Raw genomic sequence first — 16,513 nt, 5'->3', positions numbered from 1 at the left:
GCTTGTGTGGTGTGCGTGCTTGTGTGGTGTGCGTGCTTGTGTGCGTGCTTGTGTGGTGTGCGTGCGTGCGTGCGTGCGTGCGTGCGTGCGTGCGTGCGTGCGTGCGTGCGTGCGTGCGTGCGCTTGCATTACCATACTTGTGAGGGCAAGATGTCCCAAGTGCTGTATAGTAGAATTTATAGGAGTAGACATTGCGAGAAATCTTTTCCCATTTTTTCCTTCAGAAATTGCATATGGTTGAGTATTGTTAAAAATCACACCTGTGTGAACTGAGTGGTGCAAATCCCCCCCCACCCCTCTCTCTCTCTCTCATTAGCAGGCAACAGTGCATCTAATCTCTCTGTCTCTGACACAACAGCGCCCCTACTGGTACTCATGAGTCACACATGAGTCACACACAAACATAGTCACACACATAGTCACAGGTCACAGACATTGCTGTTCCTTGGAGTGGTTGCACCACTCAAAAACGATTTGGAGGAGTAAAGCCTCAATCATAGTCCACTTTTCGGTGAAGAGGTGACTTCCAAAACGGTGGTTAGTAAAAACAGAGATGTGTTGTGTGCGCGGTGACCACCGTGGCGTGACGTCATGTTGTAGTTTCCGGTGGTCACCTCTTCATCGAAAACTGGACTATGAATAGAGGGTATGCGCGTGACATCATCATCATACCCGGAAGTTATGTGGGAATGCCTACTGAGTGGCAAAAAACTACTTTCTGGCCTTCATAGCCCATACATCTAAACAGAAAAGTCCTATTTGATTGCATTAAATGACTTTAAACATTAAATTCACTTTGTCGCTCACTTTGCCACTCGATCTGCCATTCACTTTATGCATGCGCATGCCCTCTATAGGCCTTCAATTAGGAACAGATTGAGGTTGGGGTTAGGGGTTGGGTGTTAGGCGTTAGGTTGGGGTTAGGGGTTGGGTGTTAGGCGTTAGGTTGGGGTTAGGGGTTGGGTGTTAGGTTGGGGTTAGGGGTTGGGTGTTAGGCGTTAGGTTGGGGTTAGGGGTTGGGTGTTAGGCGTTAGGTTGGGGTTAGGGGTTGGGTGTTAGGTTGGGGTTAGGGGTTGGGTGTTAGGCGTTAGGTTGGGGTTAGGGGTTGGGTGTTAGGTTGGGGTTAGGGGTTGGGTGTTAGGCGTTAGGTTGGGGTTAGGGGTTGGGTGTTAGGCGTTAGGTTGGGGTTAGGGGTTGGGTGTTAGGTTGGGGTTAGGGGTTGGGTGTTAGGCGTTAGGTTGGGGTTAGGGGTTAGGCGTTAGGTTGGGGTTAGGGGTTGGGTGTTAGGCGTTAGGTTGGGGTTAGGGGTTGGGTGTTAGGCGTTAGGGGTTGGGTGTTAGGCGTTAGGTTGGGGTTAGGGGTTGGGTGTTAGGCGTTAGGTTGGGGTTAGGGGTTGGGTGTTAGGCGTTAGGTTGGGGTTAGGGGTTGGGTGTTAGGTTGGGGTTAGGGTTAGATTTCTGGGTTAAGGACTTCAGTGTTCTGTACCATCTTTGTTGAAGAAGAGTCTGGGTAATTATGTTTTAGTTTCCTTATCAGTGTTATTTTTTGTTGACTAAGACTAGTACTAAAAGACTATGGTTTATGTTTTTTAGTTGACTAAAACTAGCTAGACAAGGGGGTAAATAGTTCAAATTGCCTAAACAGGCCTATAAAGCTAAATGGTGTGTTCAAAAGACTAAGGCTAAATCAGAATTTGCTATTAAAACAACACTATAGACTAAATTACTAAAAGATTAAGGTTTTTGATATTTAGTAGCATGGAGTTATGCGTGATTTATACGACACCGGCACGCAACAGAGTATAACTCATAGGGTTAGAGTTCAAAAACGGCGTTCATGAAATTGCTATCCCACAAGTTTGATGTCGTCACAAGTATAGTAATACAAACGTGTTTGCGTGTGCATGTGTGTGCATGTGTGTGTGTGTGTGTGTGTGTGTGTGTGTGTGTGTGTGTGTGCGTGCGTGAGTGCGTGTGCGAACATTGCCGCTGCTTATCTGCTGAGAGTGTGATAGAGAGATTTACACCATTACCCCTGTCCCCTGGACCAGTTCAATCATCACACCAGCCATGCACGTTCCTCAGATTCCTCGCAGCACGGGGAAAACCCAGCAGTGGCAACCATCTTGCACGCATGCGCACGCACAGACGCACACACACATTGCAGAAGGCAATAAGAGGAGGCAGAAAATAAAACTGAATCCATAAACATGTGGATGGGACACATAAACAGATGGGCAGCAGCCAACACAGGGTACAGTAGGCTTTACACTGAACATGACTGCCATCTTCTGGCCTTGGTTTTTACACAGGTGAGGACAGCAGCAAGAGCTGCTTTTATATAATCTTTCAGTTTTGATTCTGAGAGAGAAGAATATTAATGTCAAAACCACAGTTAGATAGTCGTAAACCAGCTGGACACAGATTAAGCCAGCAACATATCTCATTCAGCCCACCCCCCCCTCCCTCGCCCTGCACAGCTTTGGGATTCATTAGATAAGGCTGCACTAGGAACGGTAACACCGTTTCCCAAATAGTGTGCCGGGATTCATTTTAGGGGCGCAGAACCATTTGTGTGGGCCTCAAATATGAAATATGCAGTATTTCTTTTTCTTTTGCATTTCCTTTGCAATTATATTTATTATTTCAAAAGATTTTAGAAATTATTTTTTTAAATCTAAACTTTTAGATTTAGAAGAAAGGTATGGATATTTTTGGTCATAGTTAGTCGGCGGAATTAGCGCGCGCGCGCGCGCACACGCACACGCACACACACACACACACACACACACACACACACACACACACACACACACACGCGCACACACACACACACACCCCCTTCCTGCCTGCCTGCCGTCTCTCTCAGGTGCTACTGGAGGTCTGTAGAGGAAGTGTCCCATGCAATGCGCTCATCGCTCCCCCGACACACATTCTCTAAACAAGCACTCTCCAAAACACTGCTGGTTGCCACGGCAGCAGGCTCCGGGCCTGAGTAAATAAGAGCGAGCCAGGGAATAATGTCCCCCCAGAGGATGGGACGCGTTGGGAGCAGGGTGGGAACTGAAGCTCGCCAATTTAACTCTGAGAGTATATGCAAATGTTCACAGGTCCATTCGGTTATTTAACTCTCTTAGTTGGATACATTTGACTGTGTACTGTCCAATGGTGGAAAAAGTACTCAAAGTTGTTACTTAAAGAAGCTATAACATGCATTTTAAATTTGTTTTTAATATTTAATGTCCTATTGTTTATGCCTCTCAAACGTATTTCTAATGGGTTGAGCCTAAATCTCCCTGATATAACCAGTCCACGTCATTTTTTTCTGGCCTCTGAAGTAGTTTTAGTTGCAGGACCGTCCACAGTGTCCTTATGTGGCCGGGGGCGCTGATATGCTAATTTATTTAATCTTTGAGTCATTATAATACTAATCTCTCAAGAATTAATAATACTGACGCTAGATAAACCCAGGCTTGTTTCCATTCCATGCCAACTTGGAAAATCAACAATGGCGGACATTGTAAACAAAGTGGAAATGCAAATTTGGAACTGAAGAGGGGGAGGAATGAACAAAGTAGGGTGATACTGATGACATCACGCATACGTATGACCAAATCAGTTGAGCTGTTCCTGAGAGCAATTTCCATAAAAGCCCCTATATGATGAGAAAGCCTGATTGTTCAAAATTGCGTATTTTTGGGGATCGAAAACACATACTGTATGTAGGGGAGCCCAAAAAACACCCCAAAAATGTGAAAAGTTGTAGGACCTAAAAGTATCAATACTGCAATATAGAACTGTAAAAGTCTGGAATTCAAGATTGACTTGAGTAAAAGTACAAAAGTATTGGTATCAAAATGTATACTTAAAGTACCAAAAGTAGAAAGTACTCTTTCCCATTTAAAGTTTTCAAATGTATACAAATATTTTGAAAATAGCAAAATAGATCGGCTATTTTCAAATGGCCAAAATGTACAGTATATAGGGCTGAAGTGGGTAATATTATGTTTTGTAATAATCCAAATCTGCAAAGTAACTAGTAACTAAAGCTGTCATATTGAGATGTAGTGGAGTAGAAGTAAGAGTATTGGAAATACTCAAGTAAAGTACAAATATCTCAACTTTTGTACTAATGAAATTTGAATATTATTTTATCATATAATTGACTAAACTAAAGGCAGACACACACACACACACACACACACACACACACACACACACACACACACACACACACACACACACACACACACACACACACACACACACACACACACACACACACACACACACACACACACACACACACACACACACACACAGCACTTCTGGGAATGAATTTTTGGTCTACCACAAATAATTCAGTCAAATTAACCACACTGACATTAGTGTCACTCTTAAGCTTGATTTACACTTTGTTGCATGGCGGTGTTATGCGCTGAAAATAGCAGATATACAAGCTCACAACACATCGCAATGTGACACGTTGTAAACTTGTAGATCGCCTATTTCCAGTGCATGAGATGGATCATAAATTACAGATGGTTGAAGTCATTACAGTCGCACGTCTGTGCGATAATTGCATATTTCCTTGTGTGTGTTCCCTGTGTGTGTCTTATTCATGGCTACTTGTCCTTACACTACACAGTCATGTAAAAACAAAACTGCACACAAGACACTAATAAGAAAGGACTCTCCCAGCTCACTGGGTTGGCTCAAGGTAGGCAGAGTGCAACATCTCCCAATGGGTCCGGGCTATTTTGACCTGAGATCAGATTCTAAAAATGTCTTCTACATCCTGACAGTTTTCTGAAAAAGCTATGTTTCTATGTCAGTTGTTCTTCCATTTTTCAAAAATAGCAGACCTACAAGCTCGTAGCGCGCCACCGAGTGGCGCGCTACGAGCTTGTAGGTCTGCTATTTTTCAATAGCTAAAGCATAACATAATGCTAACACCAAAAGGGGTTCCCGCCCAAAATGGGTTAAGATACTCCAGATACCTGTCAAACTACTTCGCTAGAGCAGGGGGTCTTCAACAGGGCGTCCTCAGAGTTTGAACCCCTAGCATGCCTACTGTATACAGAGGCTATATTTTCGGCAAAGATGTACAGAGTGAAAGCTCAAGTTTACTAAGTATTGACGGTTGAAGTGGTTAAATGTCTGAAAACACAGGAATCCAACATACACTGATACAAACAAGTCTATGAAGCCATCTATTAAATCTATGATAAAGTTGAGTGTCTGTTAGCTAAACGTTCAAGACCCCTGCCCTAGAGTGAGTGATGCTCATGGGCACAATGCCAGAAAGAGATCTGACGTCGTTCCACCCAAATACGGCTCGAACATGGGACAAAAATGCATTCTACCACCCACACACACACACACACACACACACACACACACACACACACACACACACACACACACACACACACACACACACACACACACACACACACACACACACACACACACACACACACACACACACACACACACACACACACACACACAGGGGCAAAAAGCCGGTCTGTCGCAGCCAGCATGCCTGATTTTGCACATCAGCCTTATATTATGAATTTCATTAGCTGGACGATGAAGTGTGTACAATATGTACACATTCTCTGACATCGTCTGACACACGCAGCTAAATGCCAATTAGACACTGCTGAGAGACATGAGCAGAGGAATGCAGGACTAAGTGAAAGTTTAGTCCTTAGTTGTGCCCAGTTCACCGTGGCCTCTATGTTTCGATCACAGATAGGGAGAACGACCCCCCCCGTCCCCAACCTGTACCCCTCACTCAGCCCTCCTGACTGCATCACACTGCAGCCCAGCACTAAATCTTACTGGGGTTTCCAACTGTTACCCTGTTTTAGTTGGCCATGGATGCTCCTTTGTGAGTGTGTATGTGCGTGCGTGCATCTGTGTGAGTGTGAGTGTGAGCGTGGGTGTGGGTGTGGGCGTGAGCGTGTGAGTGTGTGAGTGTGTGTGTGAGTGTGTGTGTGCGCGTGTAGGCATTAACACATGTGCTCATTGGCTCCATTATGACATATATAAGCCCATGATTAATGGAAGTTAGTGCTGTAAAATGAAAACAAAAAAAAGGTTTGCCGTCTACCAGGAATTCGGTTCATTTGCGGAATTGCAGGAGATACGGATCATGAGGTATTGTGCCAAACACTTTCCTTTCAGATGGAATGATCAGTTATTGATAATTTTTTCGCATAAACCTGGTCCTATTTTAGCCTTTCTGAATATTGTCGGGCAGAAACCTCCTATCTCCATATATTTACCTTTTGTGTTTTTTCATAACTTAACGCCCTACTTGACAACAATACTACAATGTCACACAAAAGCATCAAAAGTAGCAGAAAACTTGAAATGTGGCACGAAGCTTTGAGCTTGTAGATCTTCTACTTTTGAATTTCAATCCTAAAAACAGTATACTATATTCAGCTATTAGTGTAGATTTTCGTGTTACACAAACATTAAATTCACATTGACAATGAATGGAGAATTTACGATGATAAGAACGCCCCTCACTTCACACAGGTGTGATTTTTGAGGGGCACCAGCCCCTCCTATATACAGCTTTTTGTCCTTAACTATTTTGTCCTAACATTGACATTGACAATAAATGGAGAATTTACGTCATATGTGGACGAGAAAATCGGCTTTTCTAAACACAGTGCAACTGTGTTTAGAAAAGCTCGGGGCTTATATATAATATCTCACATGAATTCAGATGTCATCTTACATGATCATGGTGAAAAGATGAGTTTTTTAAAACATTGCATTGCATGGTTAAAAGATAATAACCTAAGTTGACAAATTAATTCATAGAGAAGTATATTCATCTTTTTATTTGGATGATGTAAGCGCCCCTCACTTCACACGGGTATGATTTTTCTCTCTCTAGTCTACACCATATCTCTTGGACGGAAATATCCAATCTAAAACCTCACAACACAACCTCACAAATCACGATGCGTTGTCAGCTTGCAGATCAGCAATGTTTGCCCAAAGTTGGTCCCAGAATAAGGGATGCTGGGTTTCATGCATCCTTGCGAGTTGAGCTCTCTACAGCCTTTCACTATATAGATTGGGGTTCATGTGTTCCCATTTTGGGCGGGAACCCCTTTTGGTGTTTTAAACATTATGTTATAATTTAGCTATTGAAAAATAGCAGATCTACAAGCTACGAGCTTGTAGGTCTGCTATTTTTGGAAAATCGTGAATATATTTATTTCAGAAAACTGGAGGATTTAGAAGATTGTTTTAATTTTGAGGTCAGGCCTAAATGGGTTAAATAGCTATCGTCACTGTCAGGTGGAAACTCATAAATAATAATAATAATAATTAAATAAATAAATGAATTGGACAAAACCAAATATGGAGATACAAGGTCTCTGCCAAACAGTGCCACTATTCACCAGCTGAATCCCGTTCGTCCAAAGTATCCCACTCAAAACACACAAATTCTCCAAGGCTATACGACGCCTTTTTGCTTAAAAGTGCATTCTACCGTGAATCAATAAATGGTTTAGACAAGATTGAAAATGTGGTTTCGGAAAAGGTTTATAGAGGCTAGAAAAACAAATAAAACACAGTGAGGTGCCATTTACAGCCTCATAAAAAGCAATAGTTGGAAATGTCCGCCTGATCAACTCTCATGCGTTTAAAAAGGAACACTCCAGATTTTACGGTGTCGGGTTGATCTAAATCCCCATGCTGGTTCTCAACACGGGGTACAGGGACCCCCAGGGGCCCCTGAGGGGGGTTCCAACTTCCAGGGGATCCCCAGCTAAATGACTGATAGGAGCAAACTACATCCTTACGAGTGTGACTGTGTGTACCAGTGGAAGTCTCCAGAGATAAAAATCATGGCCTAATGCATCCAAACGTGTCGCCTGTGGATCTGCTTCTTTTGATACTTTTGTGTGACACTGTAGTAAGATGCTGTAGTAAAAGAAAAAAGTAAAAGTAAAAAGGAGGAAAAAGAAAAAGAAAAAGAAAAAGAAAAAGAAAAAGAAAAAGAAAAAGAAAAAGAAAAAGAAAAAGAAAAAGAAAAAGAAAAAGAAAAAGAAAAAGAAAAAGAAAATCACACCTATGTGAAGTGAGCGGTGCAACTATACATGTATTGTTATAGTTATTGTACCGTACTGAGCTCTGTACTGTATTGTAGTGCAGTGTTTCCCAACCTTTTCTCTGCCAGGGCACACTTTTCATAGCCAAAAAATCCCAGGGCACACCTAGATATACGGGGGGTGGGGGGGTTGTGTATATATATATATATTCCGGCGAGGCTTCCCGTGTCCGAAACCGTGGAGAAGTGACAGAGTTACCGTGCTGCAGCTTTCCGTGCTTGGACAGACTCGTACAGGGACATATGGACATACATAGGGACACACATAGCTGCGTAATAGCGGAGCACCACTCAAAAAGGTTATATAGAGATAAGACGTTTCTGCGTGGCAGCAAACGTTATCATACTGGCGGTCCTTGAATTTAGAAATATTAAGAATCACTGACCTAAATCATGTGCATTATATACTGTAGGTTGTAGAGGTGTGGTCTATAGCCTCTCTCGTATTCCAGTGGATTTTCCCCCCCAAGGAAAGCAGTCGCCATGTCCAGTTGTTAGCCCACTCTGGCCTCCTCGTTAAGGCCTGATCCTCCAGACCTGTGGGGGGAGACAGAGGGAGTTGGACCCATCATGGTGACTCCATGGTAAGGGGGGGGGCTGAAGTTCATGGAGATATTTCGTGACACAAATTGGGTCTCCCAACGCGAGCCAACCAATTATATCGAGCCAACAGAGGTACTTCCGACAGACTTCAAACGCCACTGAGTAACATCCATTGAAATGAACAGCTGGGGGCGGGGCTATCCACTCTCCGGTTTATAACTCTATGGTCTTAACCGCCCACGTACTGTATGTCCGACTAACTGGGTGTCCGACTAATGTGCAGTCCCCAAATCAATGTGTGTGCGTGAGTGTGCATCACAGTGTGTGCGTGCGATATGACACACCGTGCACGTGTGTGCCTGAATACTGTACAGGTCTGTCATTGTGTACGCACCATACTGTATAGTGTATATACTGTATACGAGTGGAGAGGTACTCGGCTGTGAGTGTTTATGATTGTCCTTTATCTGCAGAGCTGACCAGTGGTGTGAGTAAGGCTTGTGTCAATCTCAGCACCCCATAAATCTCCGCTCCACCCTGTCCCCGGTTGATGACACGTGTCTCTCTCACTCTAAACATCTCGTTCCAAACAGTCACGCGCTCCAAGTGCCACGTCAGCCAGCAACACCAGAACACACACACTGAACTCAACTTCGTCTATGTACAGTAGGCTATGTATGTTAGATACAGTATGGCACAGCTTGCAAGTGAGCAAGCATATGCACACTAAAACTAAGACTTTAAAGGACCACTTCACCACTTTTCAACCTATCTTCATTTTTTTCCTACTCTGTCTGTGTCTCATAGGAGGGCTGTGGGCAGTTCAGAAACCGTCCTCCAGTGACATCATCAATGGGGAATACAAGCTAATAGAAACTGCAGGCTTTCTAGTCCTGAAAAGTTGCAATGCGAAAATGGAAGCCATCGTTCTCAAGGTAATGAAAATCTATTTTCATTTTTGTTTAAAAAGAAAGCTGCCTAATGATGATGTCACTGGAGGATGGTTTCTAAACTGCCCACAGCCCTCCTATGAGACACAGACAGAGTAGAAAAAAATCGTGCCATTCTATCATGATTATTAGTGAAGATTGAAAAGTGGTTAAGTGGTCCTTTAAGTGAAAAAAGTATTTTGTGAAAAATTTAAACTTAAAGATAGGGTAAGTTATTTTATTATAATAAGTATAATGATAGTAATCATTGCTATAAACTGTTTGTTCTGTAACATGAGTCTTAATGTCTCTCCAGCTCTTTAGCAAACATGAAATGTAATTTCAGATCAGGATAAAAATTGTATCCAATCAGGAGAGAACACTCTTGCAGGCTACAGGATAAAACTAGAAATGCACTCTGTCGAGCTGCCAACTTGCGCTACACACACAAGTTGGTCATGAATGGCCTACTTGTGCGCGAGCAGAGCGCGCAACTTACCTCTGACTCTTGTCAACTTCCCTATATACAACTTTGAAACTCAAATAGGTTACGCCAACGGTCAGTTTTTACACAAACATACATAGTTACGTCATCAGCCAATCCCTGATTGGCGGAGCGACGCCACGAACATAGGGCCAATCCAATCGGCCGAAGGGGCCACCGACATACGCAGCAAGCTGTCAACAACCCCTGTTATAGATACTGTACAATTCAGATGTCTATAAATGCAGCACAGTAGTCTGGATGCAGTACAGTGGTCTCATACAGATATAGATGCAGTATAGTGGTTCAGATCTGCAAACAAACTCCTACTCCAGGTTCCTGACACCAAACTGCGCACCATGGGGGACCGGGCCTTTTGCTCGGCAGCACCACGCCTATGGACCTCCCCATGGACCTGAGAGTGCCGCAGACTGTGGAATCTTTTAAAACAGGCCTGAAAACCTTCCTGTTTCGGAAGGCCTTTTTGTGTTGAACTGTCGCTTTGCACTGTTTTTTTGTTAACCCTGTTTTTAACCTTCTATGATAGATTATATGTTTTTAACCATGTAGCACTCTGGGATTCCTTGCAAATGAAAAGTGCAATATAAATAAAATTCATTATTATTATTATTATTATATACAGTACAGTGGTCTTGTGCAGCTATAGATGCAGTACAGTTGTTTAGATGCAGTGCAGTGGTATCTAGATGCATAACAGTGGTCCCATGCAGCTATAGATAAAGTACAGTGGTCTCATACAGCTATAGATAAAGTACAGTGGTCTCATACAGCTATAGAAACAGTACAGTGGTCTCATACAGCTATAGATACAGTAAAGTGGTCTCATTTTTACAATAAACGGAAATTACACATTTGTACTGCATGTATAAAACAACATGGTTCTTGCCCAAAACTGCATGGTACATTTGGCATGTCTGTACAGGGGAGGCTTGAAGGTATCCATGTAACCTATTTCTATTCACATATATTGAAGTGACAGCTAAAGGGACCTTTTGGAAAATGACTATGGCTGTTTTTCCCTCGGCAAAATGTAGTCAAACTTTGAATCAATTAGGTATTTACCCCCCTTCCCGACAAGGTGGTATGACAAGGTTTGTCCCATTGGAAACCTGAGGTTGAATCAAATGGCATCTCTATCCTTGGCATCCGTGGAGTAATATAAACATGTTTATTTGTGTGTGTGTGTGTGTGTGTGTGTGTGTGTGTGTGTGTGTGTGTGTGTGTGTGTGTCGCGACTTGGCCTGTTGTAGCGCCACCATGAGGCTGATCTGAAAACTGTCAAGTGGCATTTCTTCCTCAGCCTAGTAGTGGGAATAGGCATGCACAGTTTCACCGCAATCGGACGCTGCGTTGCGGAGTTGTGGCGATTTGTACAAAACGGGTACAAAACAGGCTACTCCTGAAAACTTTAGAAGCCAATCGTAGCCAATCAGGATGGATAATTATGAGAAATCAAACAAATCACATGATCACATGACTATGGAGAGCATGTGTACCGATTTGCGTGAAATTTGGATAAAATCGGAAGGAGTAATATTAGAAAATGTGTTTTACATATGTCGGCCTCCTGGTGGCGCTATAAAGAGCAGATGTGAAAACTTCCAGGCAAAGGTTTTTCCTTGGCCTCTAGGGAGTGTGCATACATGGTTTTACACAGATCGGTGCAGTTATAGGTAAAAACACAAATCGGCCAGTTATAGCACCACCATGAGGCTGCGTTGAAAATATTCAAGTGGCATTTCTTCCTCGACCTAGTGGGAATGTGCGTGCAAAATTTCACGGAAATCACACCATGTGTTCATGATTTGCAGCATTTTGTTTGAAACAGAGCACTCCTGCGAACTTTGGAAGCCAATCTTAGCCAATCAGGATGGAGTCTGAAAAATCTGAAAGACCCGTTTTGTTGAATCTGTAGGTGTACTGTCAAAACATTTGTTTTGCACAAAGCGGCCTCCTGGTGGCGCTATAACAGGCCAATGTGAAAACTTTGGGGCAGAGGTTCAGCTCTGGCATACAGGGAGTGTGTGTGCAGAGTATGGCTGCGATCAAGCCAACGGTGCCAGAGATTAGCTGTTCACAGACGGACGGACACACGGACGGACGGACACACGGACGGACGGACGGAGTGCAAAACATACTCTCTCCCCATGCCTTCGGCCTGGTGGAGACAATGAGGATAGGGTCATTCCATATTAAAATGAGGATAGGGTCATTCCATATTAAAAAGAGGAAAATTACATAATGAAAAAAATCCTTTATTAAAACATTGCTAACGCAGATAATACCAAGTGAGGATTATAATAGCTATAAGTGCCATTACATCTTTAGTTCAAGCAAAAGCCTGAATTACTGCAAAATGTTTCAGACAGTAGGACAGTTATGTAAAAAGTACACAAAAAAGGAAACGGATTGAGGAAAACGGTAACTACTAGATTATATCAGAAGGGAGAACGGTCAGAGTGAACATCCACCGATTAATAACTCAGACCTGGGTTCTCTCTCTAAACCTTGTAATCTTCATTCATTCTGTCACATATTCTTTTTTATAATATACAATGCATATTAAACCATTGTGACATAAAGAAAATATGACAAAATTAAACCAGAAATTATTATCACAAATGTACAATTGATATTGAATATTGAGATCCAACAAAGTAAAAATGGTTACTGTAAACCAGAGAGAAATTAGACACTTTATGTGTGATGCAGAGAAGGTTATACAAATAATCCTTCAATATCATTATTATCATATAAAATCTTGTATTGAGAGGAACAAAAAAATAATCACACCTGTGTGAAGTGAGTCATTGTACGTCATCATGATGTAAAATAGACACTATGCCTATTTGCTCAGACACTATGACATAAGATTCTCTATTCATTATCAATGGGAATTTAATGTTTGTGTAAAATCTACACTATAGCTGAATATAGGAGGGTCTAGCACCCATCAAAAAAAAAAAAAACTGATTTTAAAACTTGCTAGGCAGGATTTTCACATTTGCCCTAAAACATGGCAAGACGGGCTCAGTGAAAGAGTGTGTGATGGTGTGTAAGCGTGTTTTCCCTTTAAGATCATAGAAGGACAGCTTGCCTTGGTCATAATCCAACAGCACCAAGATCTTGTTGGGGAGAGGTGGTTTAGCTACCAGTTTGGTGTAGTCCTCAGGAGTTAGTTCATACAGCCACGCCGGCAACTGCATACAAGTATCTACGTAAATACCCCACATGTCACCAGCTGCGATACTGTTGGCGGTACACACACCAGCAGCCCAGTACCCATCCACCTCTAGCTCCCATCTGTGTGTCCCTGAGGAAATCCATTCAGATCCACGGACAGACACTGTATGTCCTCCGTTCCTCTCTGGGATGTCTGGGACCTGCTGAGCTCTATCACTCTCTTTCACACTTGATAAATCCTCTGATATAGTCAAATGTGTGCTGGCGGTGTTTGGGTCTAGAATGACGGGACCTGCATGGAGATATTAAATGATAAATAAAAATAATTGTGCCAATATGGCTATATCTGAGACAAATCTGACTCAGCTTGACAATCATGGAATGTGTTGTCTGAATTGTGTCATTGCTTACGGTATTGGATGATTCCCTTCATCTTGTTCCACACCTTGAACTGAACATTTCCCTGGTGTTTGGCCTCGTCGATTAAGGTTCCTTTTGGAATGTGTGGATCAGGCAACATGGCCTGGTCCTGGGCTCTGGAATGGATATTCATAATTAATTACTATTAAATACAGAACTGGAGAAGTTAAGATAATTATAATTATTATTTGCAGCAAGGGGAACAGAGACATGTCTTACAGTACCTCTTAATGGTTGTCTTGAAATTCTGTGAAGGAGAAAACAAGGTTACAAATAGAACATTCTTATTGGGTCATTTTGGAACCATTTTGGAACCATAAAACAAAAGTGTTTACAAGCAAGAACGGGGCATCTCCAGCTATCAGCTGCTCTGCTATGATTTTGAGGGTGTTTGAGATCGAGGAAATCTCCGAGTTCAAATTGTCGATCTGGATCTTTATCTTCTGACTCTTCTGCCTCTCGTCCGTCCGCAGTGCATCGATCTTAGAGGCTTCCTCTGCTCGCAGGAACCGGTACATTTTCTGGAAGTCCTCTTTGATTGTCTTCTCTGTCTGCTGGGCCTGGAGCTGAAACCATTGAGACGACGACACTTAAATATCAAATAATTCTTAAAGACCATGCCTTCGAACAATATAATTGGATGTATAATTTGTATATAATGTTTGCTGAATGTGAAGATTATATGAATAGAGTGAAAGGAAAGAGTGGTGGAGCAATGTGAGATACAAAGCACAACTGGTAGAGTGCCAGGCAGGGTTACTGAACCATAGGCTTCACTTTATTTATTACTCTGACTTACCTTGATGTGACTTGCGATTTTATCACATTCACCTTTTACCCGTTTAAAGGTCGCCTTTTTGGTTCTTAAATGCATCTGTGCCGTTCTGAGTTTTACCTGCAACGACAGATAAACTTGCATTAATTGGGTTGATAATACAGACATGAAAAGGTCTATTTATTCAAATCAACAATGCTCACCTTCTGACCCTGTGCAGCTTCACTGAGAGGCTCACAGTTGTGTGTCTTGTGTTGTTTTGAATCTCTACAAACCACACAGATAGGCTGCTGATCATCCACACAGAAAAGCTTGAATCTCTCACTGTGAAGACTGCAGAGATCCTCACCTCCTGCTCCTGTGGAAGCTCTCTCACTTATCTCCTGCCGCAGGTTGTCAGAGAGGTTTCTCAGTGCCAGATTGCGGGGTGGTTGACGCATTTCAAACAGTTCCTTACAGACAGGGCACGTCTGGGTAGAACTCTGTCTCCACCAGTGCTGAAGACAGTCCTTACAGAAGCTGTGGCCGCACAGCAGGAGAACCGGATCCATGAAGATGTCACAGCACACAGGGCAGGTACATTCTACCTCTGAGGGAGACAGACTGGTTGCCATGTTGTTCTTGTGTGCCTTCTGTCGTTTCTTCTCCTCTTCTTCCTTGTACAGTACAGTACTATGACTCTGAACTCTCACAGCACCAACTTACTTTCACTTTCAAAGACGGTCTTGCTTGCTTATCTGGAGCTTCTATTAAACTTCAATACTTCAGATCATCAATAACATGTATAAACAACCTACAGTATGTAAGCTGTCCTTATTTTTCTAGCCTCGAATGAAACTTACATCTGCACTGATAGCATAACAGATAGCATAGGAAAACGAAACTATGTCACTCCAGTGTGATGCAATATAATGGTACACAGTAACACAGCCAAAGGGCTATGCCCCTCCCACACTCGTGTGCGCACACACACACACACACACACACACACACACACACACACACACACACACACACACACACACACACACGTCTGTGTCTTCTCTTCCTCATAGCATAGAGGGAGGTACTGCACTCACTTAAAGGGATATTTCACTTTCAAACATGTTTGGGGTCATGCTAATGTCTACTCTGGCTTTTGTGAACAGTACCCCAGACAGTTCTTAAAATAGGTTATTTTCAACCCTGTCTGTCTGTCTACTCTACTACCTAGAGTAGATTGTATGGTGTACAAATAATACCCCCCCCCCCAATCCCAAATTTGGTGGGTGGTCATAGGTGACCAATAGGAACGTTATTGGAGCCCACGGCCTCTGTGTTCCTATTGGCTGAGTGGTTTTAATGGAAATATCTCCAGAGCGTCCTATCAGGGTCTCAAACTTGGTGGGTGCAGGGAAAGGACTGCCCCAGGAGTCGATGTTTCCTCTGTCTGTATTCTTATTGGTTGAGGAGTTTCATGTATACTTCCCGTTTTAAGCAAGATGAGACACTTGACCACTTCTAAGTGGTCACCCCACAAACCTCTTAATGCATGTGTAACAAAGATTGTTACGGCCTCAGAGATGAGACACTCAACCACTTCCAATAATGATGTTTCCATTAAAAGGTTTGAATGGAAATACAACATTTGGGTCGCACAGACCGTCATCAGGTTTTGTGATTCATACAAACTGATTTACAATTGGTTTCATTCTAGTTCAAAGTTTCACACAACATTCAACACAAATGTAGCTGTAACACGAGGGAGAATGGTCAGCGTGAAAGACCACCAATTCATTATTTTGATTGAGTGATTGAATACTTTAATAGCAGTTTGCAGAAAAAAGCACAGGGAAGTGGTTTTAAAGGAGAGTAGGGATTTATACTTCAGACCAAGGTTCTCTCTAAACCTTCTAACATGCATTCATTCATCATCTTTGTTTAGTATGTGATATTAAACCACTGTGACATAAATACATACAAAATAAAGGATTATCAAAAGTAACAATATACAAATAATAATGAATATTG

General features: G+C 42.5%; 1 protein-coding gene across 1 annotated transcript; it reads right to left on the bottom strand.

Annotated features, from left to right (window-relative positions):
• Window positions 1-13,970: 13,970 nt before the first annotated feature.
• Window positions 13,971-15,350, bottom strand: LOC306931234 (E3 ubiquitin-protein ligase TRIM17-like). Its single transcript, XM_079512517.1, has 3 exons — window positions 14,707-15,350; window positions 14,528-14,623; window positions 13,971-14,294 (listed from the first exon to the last, which is right to left on the bottom strand). Exons 1-3 carry the CDS (start codon window positions 15,115-15,117, stop codon window positions 14,013-14,015), a joined length of 789 nt encoding a protein of 262 aa, XP_079368643.1. The 5' UTR covers window positions 15,118-15,350; the 3' UTR covers window positions 13,971-14,012.
• Window positions 15,351-16,513: the final 1,163 nt, after the last annotated feature.

This window comes from Electrona antarctica (assembly GCF_951216825.1).
Source record: "Electrona antarctica genome assembly, chromosome: 10".
Lineage (NCBI taxonomy): Eukaryota > Metazoa > Chordata > Actinopteri > Myctophiformes > Myctophidae > Electrona > Electrona antarctica.
The sequence above is the reverse complement of the archived record's forward strand: the minus strand, read 5'-3'. Positions and strand labels throughout refer to the sequence as shown.

Coding starts and splice junctions, on each gene's coding strand:
- LOC306931234 (XM_079512517.1), bottom strand. CDS start 15,117: ATGGCAACCAGTCTGTCTCCCTCAGAGGTAGAATGTACCTGCCCTGTG. Junction 14,624..14,706: donor AAGCTGCACAGGGTCAGAAG/GTGAGCATTGTT, acceptor CTGTCGTTGCAG/GTAAAACTCAGAACGGCACA. Junction 14,295..14,527: donor AAATCGCAAGTCACATCAAG/GTAAGTCAGAGT, acceptor CAATGGTTTCAG/CTCCAGGCCCAGCAGACAGA.